Genomic DNA, 16151 nt, shown 5'->3' with positions numbered 1-16151 from the left:
CTATGGAGGCAAATGGAGTCTGTGGTATCTTTCTGATATATATACAACCTGAGCCTCCTGTGGAATGGTTCAAAGCATGACAGTCAAAATGAGTTCTGTATCTTTCCTGGCTGCAACGTTGGATCCAAAACTGGAGGCAGCCCCCATGGTGCTCTTATCCCTACTTTCTCCAGCTTACAAACTGATTGTAAAACACAACTGTTTTTCCAAAGGCCAGCTAGAGAGGCCTGGAGGGTGACATTTATCACCTGACCTGAGGTTCCCCACTCCTGACAAGTTGTGCTGTTGCAAATTCAGAAGATCAGGGTCCCTTCATGGTAATCACAGCAGCGGCCCCTCACACTAATGCCCTGCTAACAATACACTATCTTCTAAGATTATACAACAATATTGCAATTATACAATAATATTTATTATTAGGGATGCATCACTATGATCACTGCAGATCTCCACATGTTGCCTTTCAGCTAAATCGATATTATGTGCGTTTACATCAACAAATGATTTGGAGTACTCCAGTATCATATTTCAGAATGACTTGAAGTTGTGTTTTTTCCTTGGATTTCCATTGCATGTAATAGAACTTGTACTCCATTGTCTTGAAACTGAAGCACACTGAACTGCTTTCAGTGTTCCTAAATGCTTACCTTTGGAGCATTGAGAAGAACCCATCGGTTTTCTTCCTGAGCACCTTCTCCAGAGTGACCCCAGGAACTAATCCTCTCTGGCTGATTCACCTTCTTTCTCTGAGAGTGTATTTGAACTGTTTGTCTTATGTAGAATTGTTTTTTATAGTGTTTTTACTGTGAAACCACTTCAATATTATTTTATGGGAAGTAATTCACAAATGGGAGCAAATAATTAACAAACACCACTGAATTATCAATTGCAGTTACACTGACTGGACATTCCTGAAGTCCAAACGCTTGTGGCTATTCTGGTCTTTCACATCAGCTGCTCCTGCCAACCACACCCAGGTTCACCTCTGCCTCTTCTGTTAACAAAATGCTTCTTTTTATGATGCTCATGACAGAGCGTGGGCCCATATATTAAAAGGAAAGGGTTCTGAGATGTGCTGCACCTGTCAGTCAGGCTGTGGGCAGCTGTTGACTGGAGACTGTGAGGTCAAGACCAGAGAACAAAGGAAGGCTTGTCTTGAATGGGAAACCTTTATAGCTCTTCCTGGTGAAGAGATCCAGTTGCCAGCTTGGTGGGTGGAGTCACCCCAGGACATAGAAATGCTTAGCTTATTGCTTAGGTAGACTCTGTATTTTGTGTACCCATCGCACTGCTGTGGGAATGTTCAGGGGTGCAGGAGAGGATATATTGTGAAATTATATCCTAATCCAATTTGTGCTAACAAGTTCCCAAAATATCAGCAGAGTTTATGACATTCCCCTTTAAGTTCGCAACGGTAACGTCTGTACAGGTTCTCTAGAACCTCTATAATAATTACTCTGGTAATTTCCCCTTTTGTTCCCTCTAAAAATACAAGACACAACACAGTCTTTATAAAAGTATAAAAGAGTTTACTCACGTTCTGTTCACAATATGATCCCAGAAGGCAGACAGGCTTAAAAAGGTAAAATACATATAGAATCTATCTTATAGGAAGATAGTCCTTTCCTCCTCTCTTGGCTGAGACCCAAGAGGGCATTCTTAGATGTTGCTTCATCAAAGGAAGATGGCAGAGAGAGAGATGGCTGCCTGCCCTGTGTTTTTATCATTACCTGCACAGGTGAGGCCACACCCACCTCTGGTCACATGCAGAGGAAGTCTGTTCCAGGAAGTTTACCTGCTTGCTGGACAGACATCCCTCCCCATGTTCTAACTCTAGGAATGACTACTCCTGTGTTTTACATCCCACAACTGCCACACAGGGCAGCTGTGGGTTCTTGGCTCCTGCACCAGAAGCTCCTGAGAGCATATTGTATGGGAGGGATGTGGGAGTCCACATCTGAGGGCAGAGCACGGTGCTTTGCACCTCTTTGGGCCTCTCTCTCTGTCCATAAGCACTCTCACCCGCCCTTACTGTCCCTGCTTTGTGCTTTGCCTGCCTGGAAAGTGTCCTTGAACTCTGACCATGTGTCATCCTTCCCATGATGGAGAGAAGTGTGTGTAGAAACAGGCTTAGTGTTAAAAAAATACATTCATTGTTCCACCCACTTTTGTCTCTGGCCCCGCCCACCCTGCACATGGCTCCCTGATAGGTTGCCCAGATGAGAATGCTGCACTGGCTGAAAAGGGTTGCTTGTCCCTGGTGTGGAGAGATGTTTCTTACAGTTCCTTACAGTTTCACCCAACTACTCCAAAGCAGCTCATGGGGCTTTTCATAGCAGGTGCTCCTAGTGGTTTTGGAAGGAAAGCTACAAAATATTTGAGGGCCTATCATCTGATTGGAAGGGCATATATTTATTGCTGGAGTTCGCCTGCCTGTGATTATGACACAGCCATTATGTGGTTGGTGCAATGTAGTGGCAGAGGCAGTGATCCTGTGTATGCTTACGAGGGAGCAAGTCAACATGCACACTTGGCAACTTGCTTCTAAGTAAAGATGCCTCAGGGTGGCAGTGTATACAATTCAAGAACTCCTGACTAAGAAGGGGGGAGAAATTGGATTTGGCTGGATTTTAATGAGAAAGTACCTAATTCAGCTGATTTTTTTTTAAAGAATATTAAGATTTTACAAAGTCATAAATACAAAAATGCATAAAAAAAAGAAAAAAGAAAAACAAAAATACAAAATACAGAAAACGAGAAAAAAGAAAAAAGAAGTTAAAAACAAATCCATTTTTTATAACTTTACACTCATTGTATTACATTATTACATAATCAAATCAGCAAATCCTTACCCTCTTTCATTTATTTTCATCCATTATCAATTCATTTTTGCATATTCTTATTAACTTTGTTGCTAATGCCACTTATTTTCAATCCAACATCATTTTAACATTCATTAATTTTACAGTGTTCCTGCAGATAGTCTTTAAATTTCTTCCAATCTTCTTCCACCAACTCTTCTCCCAGGTCTCAGATTCTGCCAGTCATTTCCACCAATTCCATATAGTCCATCACCTTCATCTGCCACTCTTCCAGGGTGGGTAGATTTTGTGTCTTCCAATACTTTGCAATAAGTATTCTTGCTGCTGTTGTTGCATACATAAAGAAACTTCTATCCTTCTTTGGCACCAATTGGCCGACTATGCCCAGGAGAAAGGCCTCTGGCTTCTTCAGAAAGGTATATTTAAATACCTTTTTCATTTCATTATAGATCATCTCCCAGAAAGCCTTAATCTTTGGGCACGTCCACCAAAGGTGAAAGAATGTACCTTCACTCTCTTTACATTTCCAACATTTGTTGTCGGGCAAATGATATATTTTTGCAAGCTTGACTGGTGTCATGTACCACCTGTATATCATTTTCATAATATTCTCTCTTAAGGCATTACATGCCGTGAATTTCATACCGGTGGTCCACAACTGTTCCCAGTCAGCAAACATAATGTTATGACCAATGTCTTGTGCCCATTTAATCATAGCTGATTTAACCGTTTCATCCTGCGTATTCCATTTTAACAGCAAGTTATACATTCTTGAAAGTATCTTAGTTTTGGGGTCTAGCAGTTCTGTTTCCAATTTTGATTTTTCCACCTGGAAGCCAATTTTTTTGTCCAAATTATAGGCCTCTCTTATTTGATAATAATGAAGCCAGTCTCGCACTTTATCTTTTAATTTCTCAAAACTCTGCAATTTCAATTTGTCTCCTTCTTGTTCCAATATTTCCCAATATTTCAGCCATTTGGCCTCCATATTGAGCTTTTTCTGAGCCTTCGCTTCCATTGGTGACAACCACCTTGGGGTTTTATTTTCCAATAAGTCTTTATATCTTATCCAGACATTAAACAATGCTTTCCTGACAATATGGTTTTTAAATGCTTTATGTGCCTTGCCGTACCACAAATATGCATGCCACCCAAAAACATTATTGAAACCTTCTAGGTCCAAAATGTCTGTGTTCTCAAGAAGCAGCCAGTCTTTCAACCAGCAGAATGTTGCTGATTCATAGTAAAGTTTAAGGTCTGGCAGGGCAAATCTGCCTCTTTCCTCTGTGTCAGTTAATATTTTAATTTTTATTCTGGGCTTCTTGCCCTGCCAGACAAATCTAGAAATATCTCTCTGCCACTTCTTTAAACAGTCCATCTTGTCCACAATTTGCAATGATTGAAACAGAAATAACATTTTTGGCAATACATTCATCTTTACAGCTGCAATTCGACCCAATGGGCCTAATTCAGCTGATTTTAAACTAAAGCCCAATTATCCTTCAAAATTTGCACTTCTCTGACTTCTATAATGCAGTTTTCCAGGCAAAAGCAATTAATACAAAAAATGCACACATTAGAGGGAAAGTACATATAAAAATGCATACATCTGTGAAAAGAACATACAAAAGTGCATTGTATTAGGGGAAATTGATTGTAGAAATTTGTATATTCAAATAAATCCACACTAAAATGCTAACAAACTTTCATGATACTTAAAAAAAATGCTACAGAAATGTGAAGAATTAAATTTAAATTTAAGGTAGGAAAAATGAGAAACTGAAATTGACAGATTCATCCACCCCAAGTCCCAACTAAAGCTTTGGTCCTAACTCTGCCTACCTGTGATTAAGCCCCATTGCATTAAATACAACATTCTTCTAAGTAAACTTGGTTATGATTGTGGTATGAAATAGCATATTGGATGGGGAGGGGAGGTAAGGGGAAAGGGTTGAACCTCACTCACTGTCGTGGCCACAAATCAATGGGTGGGTGGGGCTTTGTGAATATAAATTTAAAACTTTTACAAGAATGCTTGAATCGTGGATCATCAATGCCTTGTCAATACCACTTCCACTCTAGGGTGGGAGCAAATTGTCATAGCCCCAATCACCCAAAAAGAGCCAAGTTCATTTAGTCCTTGGGAGGAGCCTTATGCTGCATTGCTTTGTGGGAGATTGGAGGTGCCCTGTGGTCTGGGCATGTGTGCCAGGGAGAACACTGAACTTGTGGGGCCATGGTGTGCTTGTTTGATTCACAGCCCATGCCCCTGTTAACAAGGAGGAAGAGGTCATTTCAATTCTTGCTACTGGAACACAGGTGGCTCCTGATTATATGTCCAGGAGCAGGAAGAGAAAGGATTTCTCCTCCTGTAAGGAACTGCCCTCCTCAAACTATTTTGATTCAGTTGATTTGTTCAGTCTAGTTATTTGTTTATGCAGATCCTCCTCATTCCTGTTGTTATATTTCAATAAATGCAACCTTTCCCTATTTTAAATTGAGTCTTGAGTCTTCTTAAAGGTGTGGTGGCAACTCCCTTCTCATTAGTGAGCTTGTTGGATAGTTCACATTTTTTTCTGCCTCATTCCTGCCCTGCAATATGGTGGTGAGAGGAGCCTACCTCTCAGGGTTGTTGTTATCATTATATAGGTAATGCATGCAGAGTGCAGTGAGCACTCCATCGTGCAATGTCTAAACACTGCATGTGGTTTTTTCCTGCAAGGAAAAAAGTTTCTGCTTTGGAAGGACATGGACTTTTGAGAACTTTACCCCTGGATGAGTGCTCAGTGAGTTTGAAAGCCAAAGCCCCACTGTAACCTGAGCAGTTAATAAAATCTATTGCCCCATGATGGATTTTTTCGTCAAGTAGAATTGATCTGTCCTCCTTGTGATTTGCGAGATGGAGGGGGAAACAGCAAATGCAATCAGGATTTCTGGTGCCCCTGAAAGAGCCCTGTTCTGTCAGTCTTTTCAAGCCTGGGAGTAACTGAAGGCTGTGGTGGTCATTCCTTTGATTTATTGAAAATAAAACACCCTTGATTAACATTTTAATAAAGAAGGTCTTTCTTTTGGCACGCAGGGTCTGAGGAGCTATTCTCCCCTATCGTGCAAATCGTTTCCTTCAACGGTGAAGGGAAGAATTACCCCTTTCCAGAAATCCATAAAAGAAGAAGTGATTTCTTAAGCTGTTACTTGTACACACCGAAGTGAGAGCTTTCTTGGGGTGCGCTCTCTCTCTCTCTCTCTCTCTCTCTCTCTCTCTCTCTCTCTCTCTCTCTCTCGTGTGTGTGTGCATGTGTGTGTGTGTGTGTTTGCTTGCGAGGGGTGCGCTCCCGATATGTGTTATGCAAAAATGAGGATGATTTGTGAAGAAATCATCCTTGTAAAGCTATTGGTTCTGGTCATCAGCCTTTATCCAATGCTTTGGTGATGCTGCTGCTGATCTATTTGGGAAGTTGGCTGGCTCTCAAGGCAGTCTCTCTCCCTCTCCCTCTCCCTCTCCTCTCTCTCTCCTCAAAGGCTGTTCCACAGTGAAAATATGCTCAGTGCAGTTGAGTGCATGAATGAAAAAGCCTCCAGTATCTTCTAGGCTAGCAAAATGCAGCACAAGGCTCAACTTACCCTGGCTTTCCTCCTGTCCCAGGTAAGGAATTTGGTGCTTTGATCTGGTCCTAGGGGTTATGTGCTTGTGTGTATCTGTGTTTCTTTCTTGGGTTTTTTGGGGGGAATGTTTTGCATTTGGCTATCTGGAAGTGTCTTGATTTCTCAACGATCGCATGCCGACTTGAAAAACACAGAGATACGCACGATGAAGTGTGGATGTGAGAAGCAATTCTCCGATGTGAAAAATGCCTCTGTGTGCTTTCCAGTGACAGGAAATTAGCGACATAATACGTGTGTGTGCATGCAAATTGTATTTCCTTCACATGAAAGAGAGTACGGATTGCTGGTTCCGTGGTGCCAGCAACAAGATATTCTATCACCTTCAATGCTTCAACTTTGATTTTTTTTTGCTTCTCCTTCCTATGGCTTCTGCCAGGACAAGATCATTACATTCCTTACTCCCCACACTCGTTAAAAAGAAAAGAGGAAGGGGGGAAAACGTGATTTATTTATTTTTAAATAAAAAAAGGGGAAGAATAAGGGCTTTCCCCTGCCTCTCCTTCTCTCTCTGCCCTACCGCTTTGGTGAATTTGTAAAACCGAGTATTAATGAGCAGCTCGGCAGCCTTACCTCCCGCCCTCTTCTCAACTGTAAAAGATCCCACCCCACCCCCCTTGCAAAAAGGTAAAAAAAAAAGGCATAGACACCCAGCCTTTAAAAAGCCAAGAGGCTGTGGAGCCCTGCTGTTGCTGTCAGTCAATAGCCGAGGAACTAGCTGCTCTCCAACTTCTGCACTCCTCCCTTGCCTTCCCCTCTGTGAATATGATACGGATTTCATTTTGGGAAGCAGCGTGTGATGTTTAAGGCTCCTTTGTTGTCATTCGGTGTGATGCTCCTCCATCCCCTTGTTCATCCCCTCTCTCCTCTCGCTTGTCTTAGGGAGCTTAATCTCTCATGCAGCTACAAGTCTCTGTCTCTTGGATCCCTGGGATGGTACTCCATGGTGATAAAAGTTAATTCCCTATTGGCTTGGAGACTGATTCGTTTTTTGCTTTTAACCCTTGAGGGTGCATGGGAGACCAATGCCTCAGGCGAGAGCAACTTAATGTGCACGAAGCCTCCCAAATGAGAGGAACAGCTGTGGCTCGCTGGTAGAACATCTACTCTGCAGGCAGAAGGTCCCAGGTCCAATCCTCAATGGTCTTGAACCTCCAGATAGGACTGGGAAGGACTCCTGCCTGGAAACCTGGGGAGCTGCTGCCAGCCAGTGTAGAAAATGCTGAGCTATGATTTGACTTTGTAAGGCAACTTCTTAAGTTCCTAAAACATCATAAATCTGGCTGCCTTCTACTAGGTCACAATGTTTGTCTGTCCAAGCCACTGCTGTCTGCTCTGACTGGCAGCAGCTCTCCAGGGTCTCAGGCAGAGGTCAGTCCTAGCAACTGCTACCTGGCCATTTTAGCTGGAGTTGCCAGGGATGGGATTTAGGACCCTTTGCATGCAGAACATGTTCTCCAGCACTGAGCTATATGGCCCCTCAGCACTTCGACAGCCCTCTCTATTTATGGCATATAAGTTGCAGCTATTTCTCTCCCCTCTTACTGTATTTTTTTTTCTATTGAACCTGGAAAAATGGGACCTCCATGTGTATTTTAGAGACAAAACTGTGAAGATACTAGTAGAGTACAGAAACAAGTAATAAGTCACAGTTCCCTCTGTTCAACCGCAGCAGGGTAGTGTCACATGTGTGCTCATAACTTAGAGCGGGGGCACTACAAATTGGTGTCGTTGGGCTTGGCGATTGCTTGGGTAGTGATTTAAGGACAAGACCTGCCATTTATTGAATTAACTCATTGTTTAAAAGTTTTCTAGCATGTAGCAAGCTGGGATCTTGGCCAATGCTGCAGTAACTCCCATTACCAGTAGCTCCACCAAAAATGTTAGCTTTACTACAGAGTCCCAATGTTGTGTGAATCTAGCTCCTAGTTGTGTACACTGGTGTTAGGACAGCAAGAGTTATGGCTCTTGTCTCCTAATACAGCTTGATTAAGGCTGATTAGAGATCTTCAGTGTCAAGTGAGAATCAACTATGATTGACCATGTGAAAGCCATGGTTCACTAACTGAAATGCATTGAAGTGGTCTTGAAGCAACAAAATCTAGGGAGCTGTGGTGTGGATGCAATTTACATGGCAACTGGATGTGCTGAGGTCATTTGAAATATGTGCAAGTGCTGTGTGGAAGAGGGGGAACTGTGTGCATGTAATAAAATGGGTGGGACAGGATGTGAAGAGAAAACCAAAACAACTGGTCAGTGGTTTAACTGGTTGCAACTAGCAAATATATACATACACTTTGGAGTGTGAGAGGGTTGTGGTATTTGCGATGTTGCTACTGGTGACAAAATAAGGTGTCAGATGTGCCTTTTCCCCAGTGTGTGACTTGGCTTACTTGCTTGAGTTTTCTGCTCTGCAGTCCTCTTGTGTGATGCACCTTGCTGTCTCTCCTGCCCTTTGTTTGTAGCAGCACACTATGATTTGGAAGATTTTCTCTTTAAGGTTTCTGTAGTTGGGTACACAGAGATAGACTTCCTGAGGTCAAGGAGAAAGAAAAGGTGAAATATAAAAGGAGAAGAGGAAGGAGGCAGGTGGAGAAAAGGAAAAGAGCAAAGGCTGGTAGAAAATAGGATGATGAGTTAAATGTTGTGACTCAAATCCAAATAATTGTGCCCTCCTTGCAAGGAATCAGGTACTTACTGTCTGTCTATCTATCATCTATCTATCTATCTATCTATCTATCTATCTATCTATCTATCTATCTATCATCTATCTATCATCTATCTTCTATCTATCCCAAAACCTGCTCCTCTGTTAAGCTATTCAAATGCCCTTGGACAAATGACTATGTCTCAGCTTAACAGACTTTACAGGGATGTTGTGAGTTGCAAATGCAAGCCTGAGCTCTTTAGCAGAAGGGCATTCAAGACACACATGTGTAGCACTGCTTTTTTGGGGGGGGAAACAACAATCCTGCAGGAGCTGACCTGTTTCTAGTCACATGCTGGTATGTTCAAATGTTAGTTTTCTGCTCTAACAAGTCCTCTTTTATTAGCATGGCTGGAATGTGTGAAAGTCAGTCTCCTCCTCCTTCTCACCTGTATTTCATGACTCATACAAAAGATGGCCCACATTCTATCATGTCTAACATGTCCTTTGTTAAAGATCAGATGGTATCAGTTGATAGGGCTTGTCCTCAGAAGCTGCTTCAGTGCCAGAGCTCAATGTCAAAACACATAGAGCAAAGCAAATGAAGAAAATATTAACTCTGGGTATGTACAAAGTGCTCCACCCTGGTGACAGAGTTGAAATGGAGAGGAGCAAGTTTTGCAAACTGGAACAGGTGATTCACTCTTCTTCTTTGGGAAAGCAATGACTCTCTGATTGAAATACCACACTTTTGTGGTGGAAATATTGGGAGAAAGAGGCATTGATGAGAAGCCTTGCGGCAGCTGGTAAGATGATGAGGAAAAGGCTGCTGTTAAAGGGGCTACTCAGATGGATTGCTTGACTTGGACAGCTTCCGTGCAGCAGCAGAACTAAATGGTACAAAATGGGAAAAGTTACCTGCATGCAGCCATCTGGCAAGGCTCATAGGCGCAGTGATATTTTTCTCTTCCTCAGCAGCAGCTACAACTCATTATTCCTTGATATCCGGCAAGTGGAAATGGGCAACATTGATCTTGATCAACTGATTTATAAGCAATGCAAATCTGTTGCTGTAATGCCTTCCAGGGAAGAGTATAATTCAGGTTTGAGTTAACGATCTAAGTTTGGGTCACGGTGATTAGGGAGAGAAAGTACCTTCTGAGCAGTGTGTTGTAGGCCCATCAACAATCTAAACATGCATAAATTACTCAATAGGTGAAAATGATTTTTTAAAAAAAGGGGGGGGGGACTCAAAGATCATGCACTCCCAACAGAACTTTGTGAGACAATCCTCTGCTGTTCTGGGGAGCAGTTGAGGCTCAGATGTGTGCAAGGGTCTTCTTACATATCTTAGTAATAATAGCGGACTGGGTGTGTGGAACTGAGCTGTAATTCCCCTTTCTGTGATTTTGGAATAGTGTCAGGAGCAGGGAGTTATGGCCACACCTGGAATGTGTACATCTTTCCAGAAGGAAGATGCAGAATTCCTCCTACATACATTTACACTGATGCATGGAAAGAAAAAGTGCATCTTGGTTCCCATAAGTTGGCCATAGTACATCAACACATGACCAGATCATCACTGGTGGGAACCACCACATGTAAGTTTCTAAAATGGGGATAGGGTGTGGAACTCCAACCCCCATCAGTCTCAGCCAGCATGGCCACATTGTGAGGGATGATGGGGTTGTAACCTAGCAACATCTGGAAGGACATGGGTTCTCCACTCCTGTCCACTGCTGTTACGTAAATGGGCCCATAGCTGTGCCTGGTGCCTATTATAACAAAGAGTGATGTGTGTGTATGTGTGGCACTCCATTAAGCTCTATGTCCCATTGGTATTTACTATGGATTGCACACCCTAACAGGGGTCCCGTCTTTCTGGTGCACAGAGGAGGACTCTCAACTGCAGGCAGTGTTCTGTGCATGCTGGAGCTACTCCAGTCTCTTCTGTGACTTCATGAAACATGCAAAATGGTGTAGTTTTCATACACATAGAGCCTGCACATCTTTCTGCAGTATGATCAGTGTACAGAAATTCCTGCCATCTTCCCAGTACCAATGGAACAGAGAAGTGTCACAATGGATAGCATTCAAAAGCCAATATCAAGTGGTAGGCTAGATGGCTGTGGCTGGCCACTTCTCTATTTATAGAAATAGACAGACCAGTCTAATTCATTTTCACATACCTTTAATTCTAAATTCACTGTGTCCCATTTTCTGTGAATTCTTTTAAACTGCTGAAATATTCATATTTAAAATGCACGTGTTTGTAAGCACTTTCTTTGCAATACATTTTGTCCCTGAAATATACTTCTTTATTGTACTCAAACTGCATTGCACATAACTGGCAGTGCATGTGTGCAAACATATTGATATTTACATTCTGCTCTGCGTAGAAGTTTGTGAAGTCTGGGATCTGTGCATTTGTTTTAAAATTTGAGACCAAATGAACTTTGGGCTTATCCACCCTTATCTTTCCACCGCTCTTTCCAGGCATGGTCTGCACTTTAAAGATTTGTGTCTTAGCAACCCCCACTTTTTTTTGCACCAGAGCTTTCCCCATGAAAACACACTCTTTAAAGCTCAATCGGAGCAAATGGCAATCCACTGAGAACTTGAAGTTTGCTCTGTTTTAATGCTAAAAAAAAAAAAAAAATCCCACTTGGACATGGAGCTTTTAAGCATAGAGCTGTGCTGGAAAGAGTGGAATTAAAGGTCCTACATATATCTCTGCTGATTTCTAAAAGGAGGGAGAAAGGTATACAGACTGTTGAGGTTGTTTAGAATTGACACTGGAAGGGGGGGGGGGTGTCCAGGTCCTACTCTTTATAAAAGTTCACCTTATCCAGCCATTGGCTTCATGCTTTTATAGCATTTCCCCCCCACATGATGAAGTTGGGCATGGAGTGCTCATTTGCTAAGATGGGCTAGAAATAATAGGCATAATTGTTTAGCTAATGTGTGCCTTATGGAGCTCTATGACAGTGGCAGGCAACCTAAGGCCCAGGGGCTGGATGCGGCCCAATCACCTTTTCAATCCAGGAATCAGTGTGTTTCTACAATAGTAGAATGTGTCCTTTTATTTAAAATGCATCTCTGGGTTATTTGTGGGGCCTGCCTGGTGTTTTTACATGAGTAGAATGTGTGCTTTTATTTAAAATGCATGTCTGAGTTATTTGTGGGGCATAGGAATTTGTTCATTCTTTTTTTCAAAATACAGTTAGGCCCACCACATGGTCTGAGGAACGGTGGACCGGCCCATGGCTGAAAAAGGTGGAAACAATAACTTGAGCTGTAATTGCACTCCAGTGGAAACAATAACTTGAGCTGTAATTGCAAAGGAAAAAGTCTCATACGCATGATCTACTCGGAAAGCTTATTTTTTAAATACATAGTGAATTATAGAAAACACAGAAACCACAAACTTTTTCATATTTCTCCAGAAGAGGGCTCCCTGCACAGCATGAAAACCAGTGATAAGATTCAAACAGAGGGATGGATCACAGCTGTAAAAGAGGGAAAGATTGGGGGGGGGGGGAGAATCACATTCTATACAGAAGTCATGTCAAAATAACTTTAAGGGTTGAACTCTGAGTTTACTCACTCAACTTGATCTCTTGTTCATACCAGTCTAGTGCAGTATTTGATCATTAATCGTTTTCAGTGAGATAGGTTTTCCTGTGGTGGGGTGGAAATGAATAATTGATACAGAAATGTCCTTTAATTTTGCCCCCCCCCCCAAGGAATGAAAACAAGAACCTTGGCAAATGACCTTTCTGAATATGGACTCTGTACGTAGTTGTTGCTTTCCATTTCCGATGTGAAAGCAAAAAATAAACACTGTCCTTTGCTATTATGGAGAAGCATCTTGAACAGGCAGCAGGTTTGAAATGCTGTTTCTGGATCTGGAGGAAAGAAAAGTCAACTGGGTGCACAAGATGATATACCGTTAAGTCAGTTGTGCATAGGATGCCACAAAAATAATTTATATGTGCAGTACAGTGCTTAAACTTTAACATACTTCCATGTGCTTTCATGGGGAACATGACGGACAGTTAGGCCTATCATTGCAGATGGTAACACACATGCAATGTGTGGTTGTGATCATGGTCTGCATAATGAAAACATAGATCAGATTTTGAAAGCACATTCTGAGCATGTCTTGCTAGCACATACAAAGGTAGGGAGATTGATGGTGAGGACATATATTTTACATTCCTGATACTGTTGTCAGTGGTCTTTGCTGACATGATGAAACATGGCTTGAGGTGGATGTACCTAGGTACCAATTAATGTTACTGGAGTGGTGCAGAGCTGCCACAGTTCCCTCTAGGTGGATCCTATGATGTGCTAATACTTGTAGAAAGGGAGTTGGGATTAGTATTTCTTCCTGCCCTTAGTATTTCTTCCTGCCTAAAAGGAACCAATGCCTGGTGGGCAGAGGCAGGCTAGACCTGGAAGCAGAGGTGCTGAGCTGCATCCAAAATTTGGGGGGGCGGGTGCTGTTGCGTTTGTGTGATGTCACACATGCAATGTGCAGTGCACGTGACACCCACCCCACCTGCCCAGGCCTTCATTTGTCTTCATTGCTGGAAGACTAAAGCTGCTTCCTACCCCTCCGCACGGCATGCAGAGGCACTTTGGTGTGTTCCTTTGAGATCTCTGGTGTGCCACAACAGAAAAGGCCCTGCTTCTGATAAAAATTGACTTACCTTTAGACACTGAAGGGAATTGGAAGCAGGGCCTCCCCTGAAGATCAAAATGAAAAGTGCATCCTTGAAATTGAATGGCATGACTTAAAACTGTTATGTACTGAAGTTCTCTCCCTGGGCCAGCAGGGGGATACTGTAGATAGTTATGCAAATAAGGGATTGAAAATGACGTTCAGTGATTGGATAATTTTAGAAAATTGTTACAGTTACGTTGTACTGGAGCTCTATATAAGCAGGCTGACTGAACCCTTCAGTTCAGTTCTGTCCTGGCCTGTGAATAAACAAGAGCTGTTTGAAGAATCGCTCTGTCGTCTGATAGGTTCACCCACAACTTAACAAAAACAGCCAAGCTGGTGCCAAACAAGTTGCTTTCCTTTCCTTTGACCCCATCAATGAGGCTGAGAGGGGCTGCCCAGACTTTCTCCCTGGGGAGGTCACTTAGGTGCTGCTAACACAGAGGTTTGACTTCACCCCTGGAGGCACACTCCATTGTCTCTGGAAACGGACAGATGCCAACAACTTAAAATAGGGGTGAGAGACCTCTAGCTCACCAGATGTTCTTGGACTTTAATTCCCATCAGCCCCAGCAACGTGGTCAATTATCAGGGGTGATGGGAGTTGCAGTCCAGTAGCTTTGGAGGGTCAGAGGTTCTCTGACATCAAATTAAACTGCTAGATAAGCCTTCCCCAATCTGATGCCATTGAAAAGTTTTGGACTACTGCTTACATCAGCTCCAGTCTGTATGGCCTAACTGGGGATGATAGGAGTTGCAACCCTACAACTCCTGGAGGGTTCCAGGTTAGGGAAGTCTGTTGTAGATTCATTAAGCAGCCATCACCTCTGGTATCATAGCTGCAGTTGTGCAATCGCATGCCTTAAACTTCAATTGAGTGTTAGCCAGAGCCACTACTGGCTTACACTGCAGCTTTTGCTCACCCCTGTAATTAACAGAAGCAGAGGCAATTAATGCGAAATTGCCAGCTGAATGAATTTTTTTTTTTATTTGTATTTCCCCCTGTTGTCCTATGAATCCTTCATTTATTAAACATAGCACCAAGTTCCCTCTATGAATTCTGGAATACTTGAGACCCCCCGCACCAGGCTCAACTCTACACAAGGCATACAGTGTGTGTTCTGAAGCATTAACCCACCCTGTCCCTCTTTGCAGCTTCCAAAGCTGTCGGGACTCTTTCCCACTCATATGTTGCTTATTTTCCACTGATGGAACAAGCCCATTTGGCTGCAGGCTCCCCACCACGACAGGTTTTTTGTTTTTGTTTTGGTCTGTGTTGGATGTGCATATAGCTTTCTGTTAGGCCAGGATTTGGATCAAACAGCTTTATTATGAGTTGGCAGCTTTTGCCTGACCTTCTCTGCTGCCATTTCCACTGGGGCGAAGTGTAAAAGCGGAATCTCATCTTGCAAAAACACCAGTGCAACTCCCGGCAAGTCAGAGAAGCTGCAAAGGCCTTGTGTATACAACCCAGTAAGACTTTGGGATCTTCTTTTAGCCTTGTAAGCATTCCTTCATTGCTATAGCTTCTAGGAATACCGTAAGAAATAGCACTGCTGAGGAATACTAATGGGTCAAAGAAGGCTGGAGTATTAAATTAGGGCTGTCAGGGGATGTTTACACAACTGTTGGATGTGTGCCTGCTTTGAAGAACAAACTTCCTGATAAGGAGAGAGGGGAATTGGTTTAAATGTGGGGCTTTGTGAATGTGTGGCCGTAGGAACCTGCTTTAAACACAGGATGTAGGAAGCTTCCAGTGGCTACTGTGAGAAAAGGATGCTGGAGCAGATGGGCTACTGACCTAATCAAGGAGGCTCACTTTACATTCTTAAACCTGGTCAGGCTATTTGCCAGTCTAACCCAGCATTGCCTACTCTGACTGGCAGTAGCTCTCTGAAGTCTCAGGCATGGGCCATATATACAATCTGAGCATAGGTTGGAGGAGCTCCCAGCATTAACACCCCAACAGATCTTGCTTCTTCATTAGTTTCCAGAGGTGGTGGTGGTAGGGGGGTCCCAAAGTCCAGCACAAAGCAAACAGTCTTTGTGTCTCTATATTCCAACTCATGCATACATACAACTCTGGATATTGTTCTTCTCCAGACCAGCCTGATGCAGAGATAAGGAAAGGCCCACCCATTTGTTTCTATGGGAGCCTCTTTGGACTTGAAAACCACAGTCCTTAACTAGCCAGCCAAAGCAATTACCTTGACAAAGGAAGTGTTTTGGTAAGCTTTCCCTTATGCATTCTATATAGGATTGCAGGTTCTGGAAGGGGAGCCAGGATTCCACC

At 42.8% G+C, this 16151-nt stretch overlaps 1 protein-coding gene across 2 annotated transcripts in view; it reads left to right on the top strand.

Annotated features, from left to right (window-relative positions):
* The window catches only part of CDH13 (cadherin 13), a 657553-nt gene that overhangs the window by 66807 nt on the left and 574595 nt on the right, over positions 1–16151 (top strand). Inside the window, exon 1 of one of the 2 annotated variants that reach the window (XM_081924042.1) lies at positions 6277–6465. The exons of the other annotated variant lie outside the window; for it this stretch is intronic. Within the exon in view, the coding sequence (XP_081780168.1) occupies positions 6421–6465 (45 nt within the window). The 5' untranslated portion in view covers positions 6277–6420. Of the gene's footprint in view, positions 1–6276; positions 6466–16151 lie in introns of those variants that run through there. 2 annotated transcript variants of the gene reach the window in all.

This window comes from Podarcis melisellensis (genome assembly GCF_964234715.1).
Source record: "Podarcis melisellensis genome assembly, chromosome: 8".
NCBI classification, from domain to species: Eukaryota; Metazoa; Chordata; class Lepidosauria; order Squamata; family Lacertidae; genus Podarcis; species Podarcis melisellensis.
Note: the sequence above shows the minus strand (reverse complement) of the source record. Positions and strands in the feature narration are given on the sequence as shown.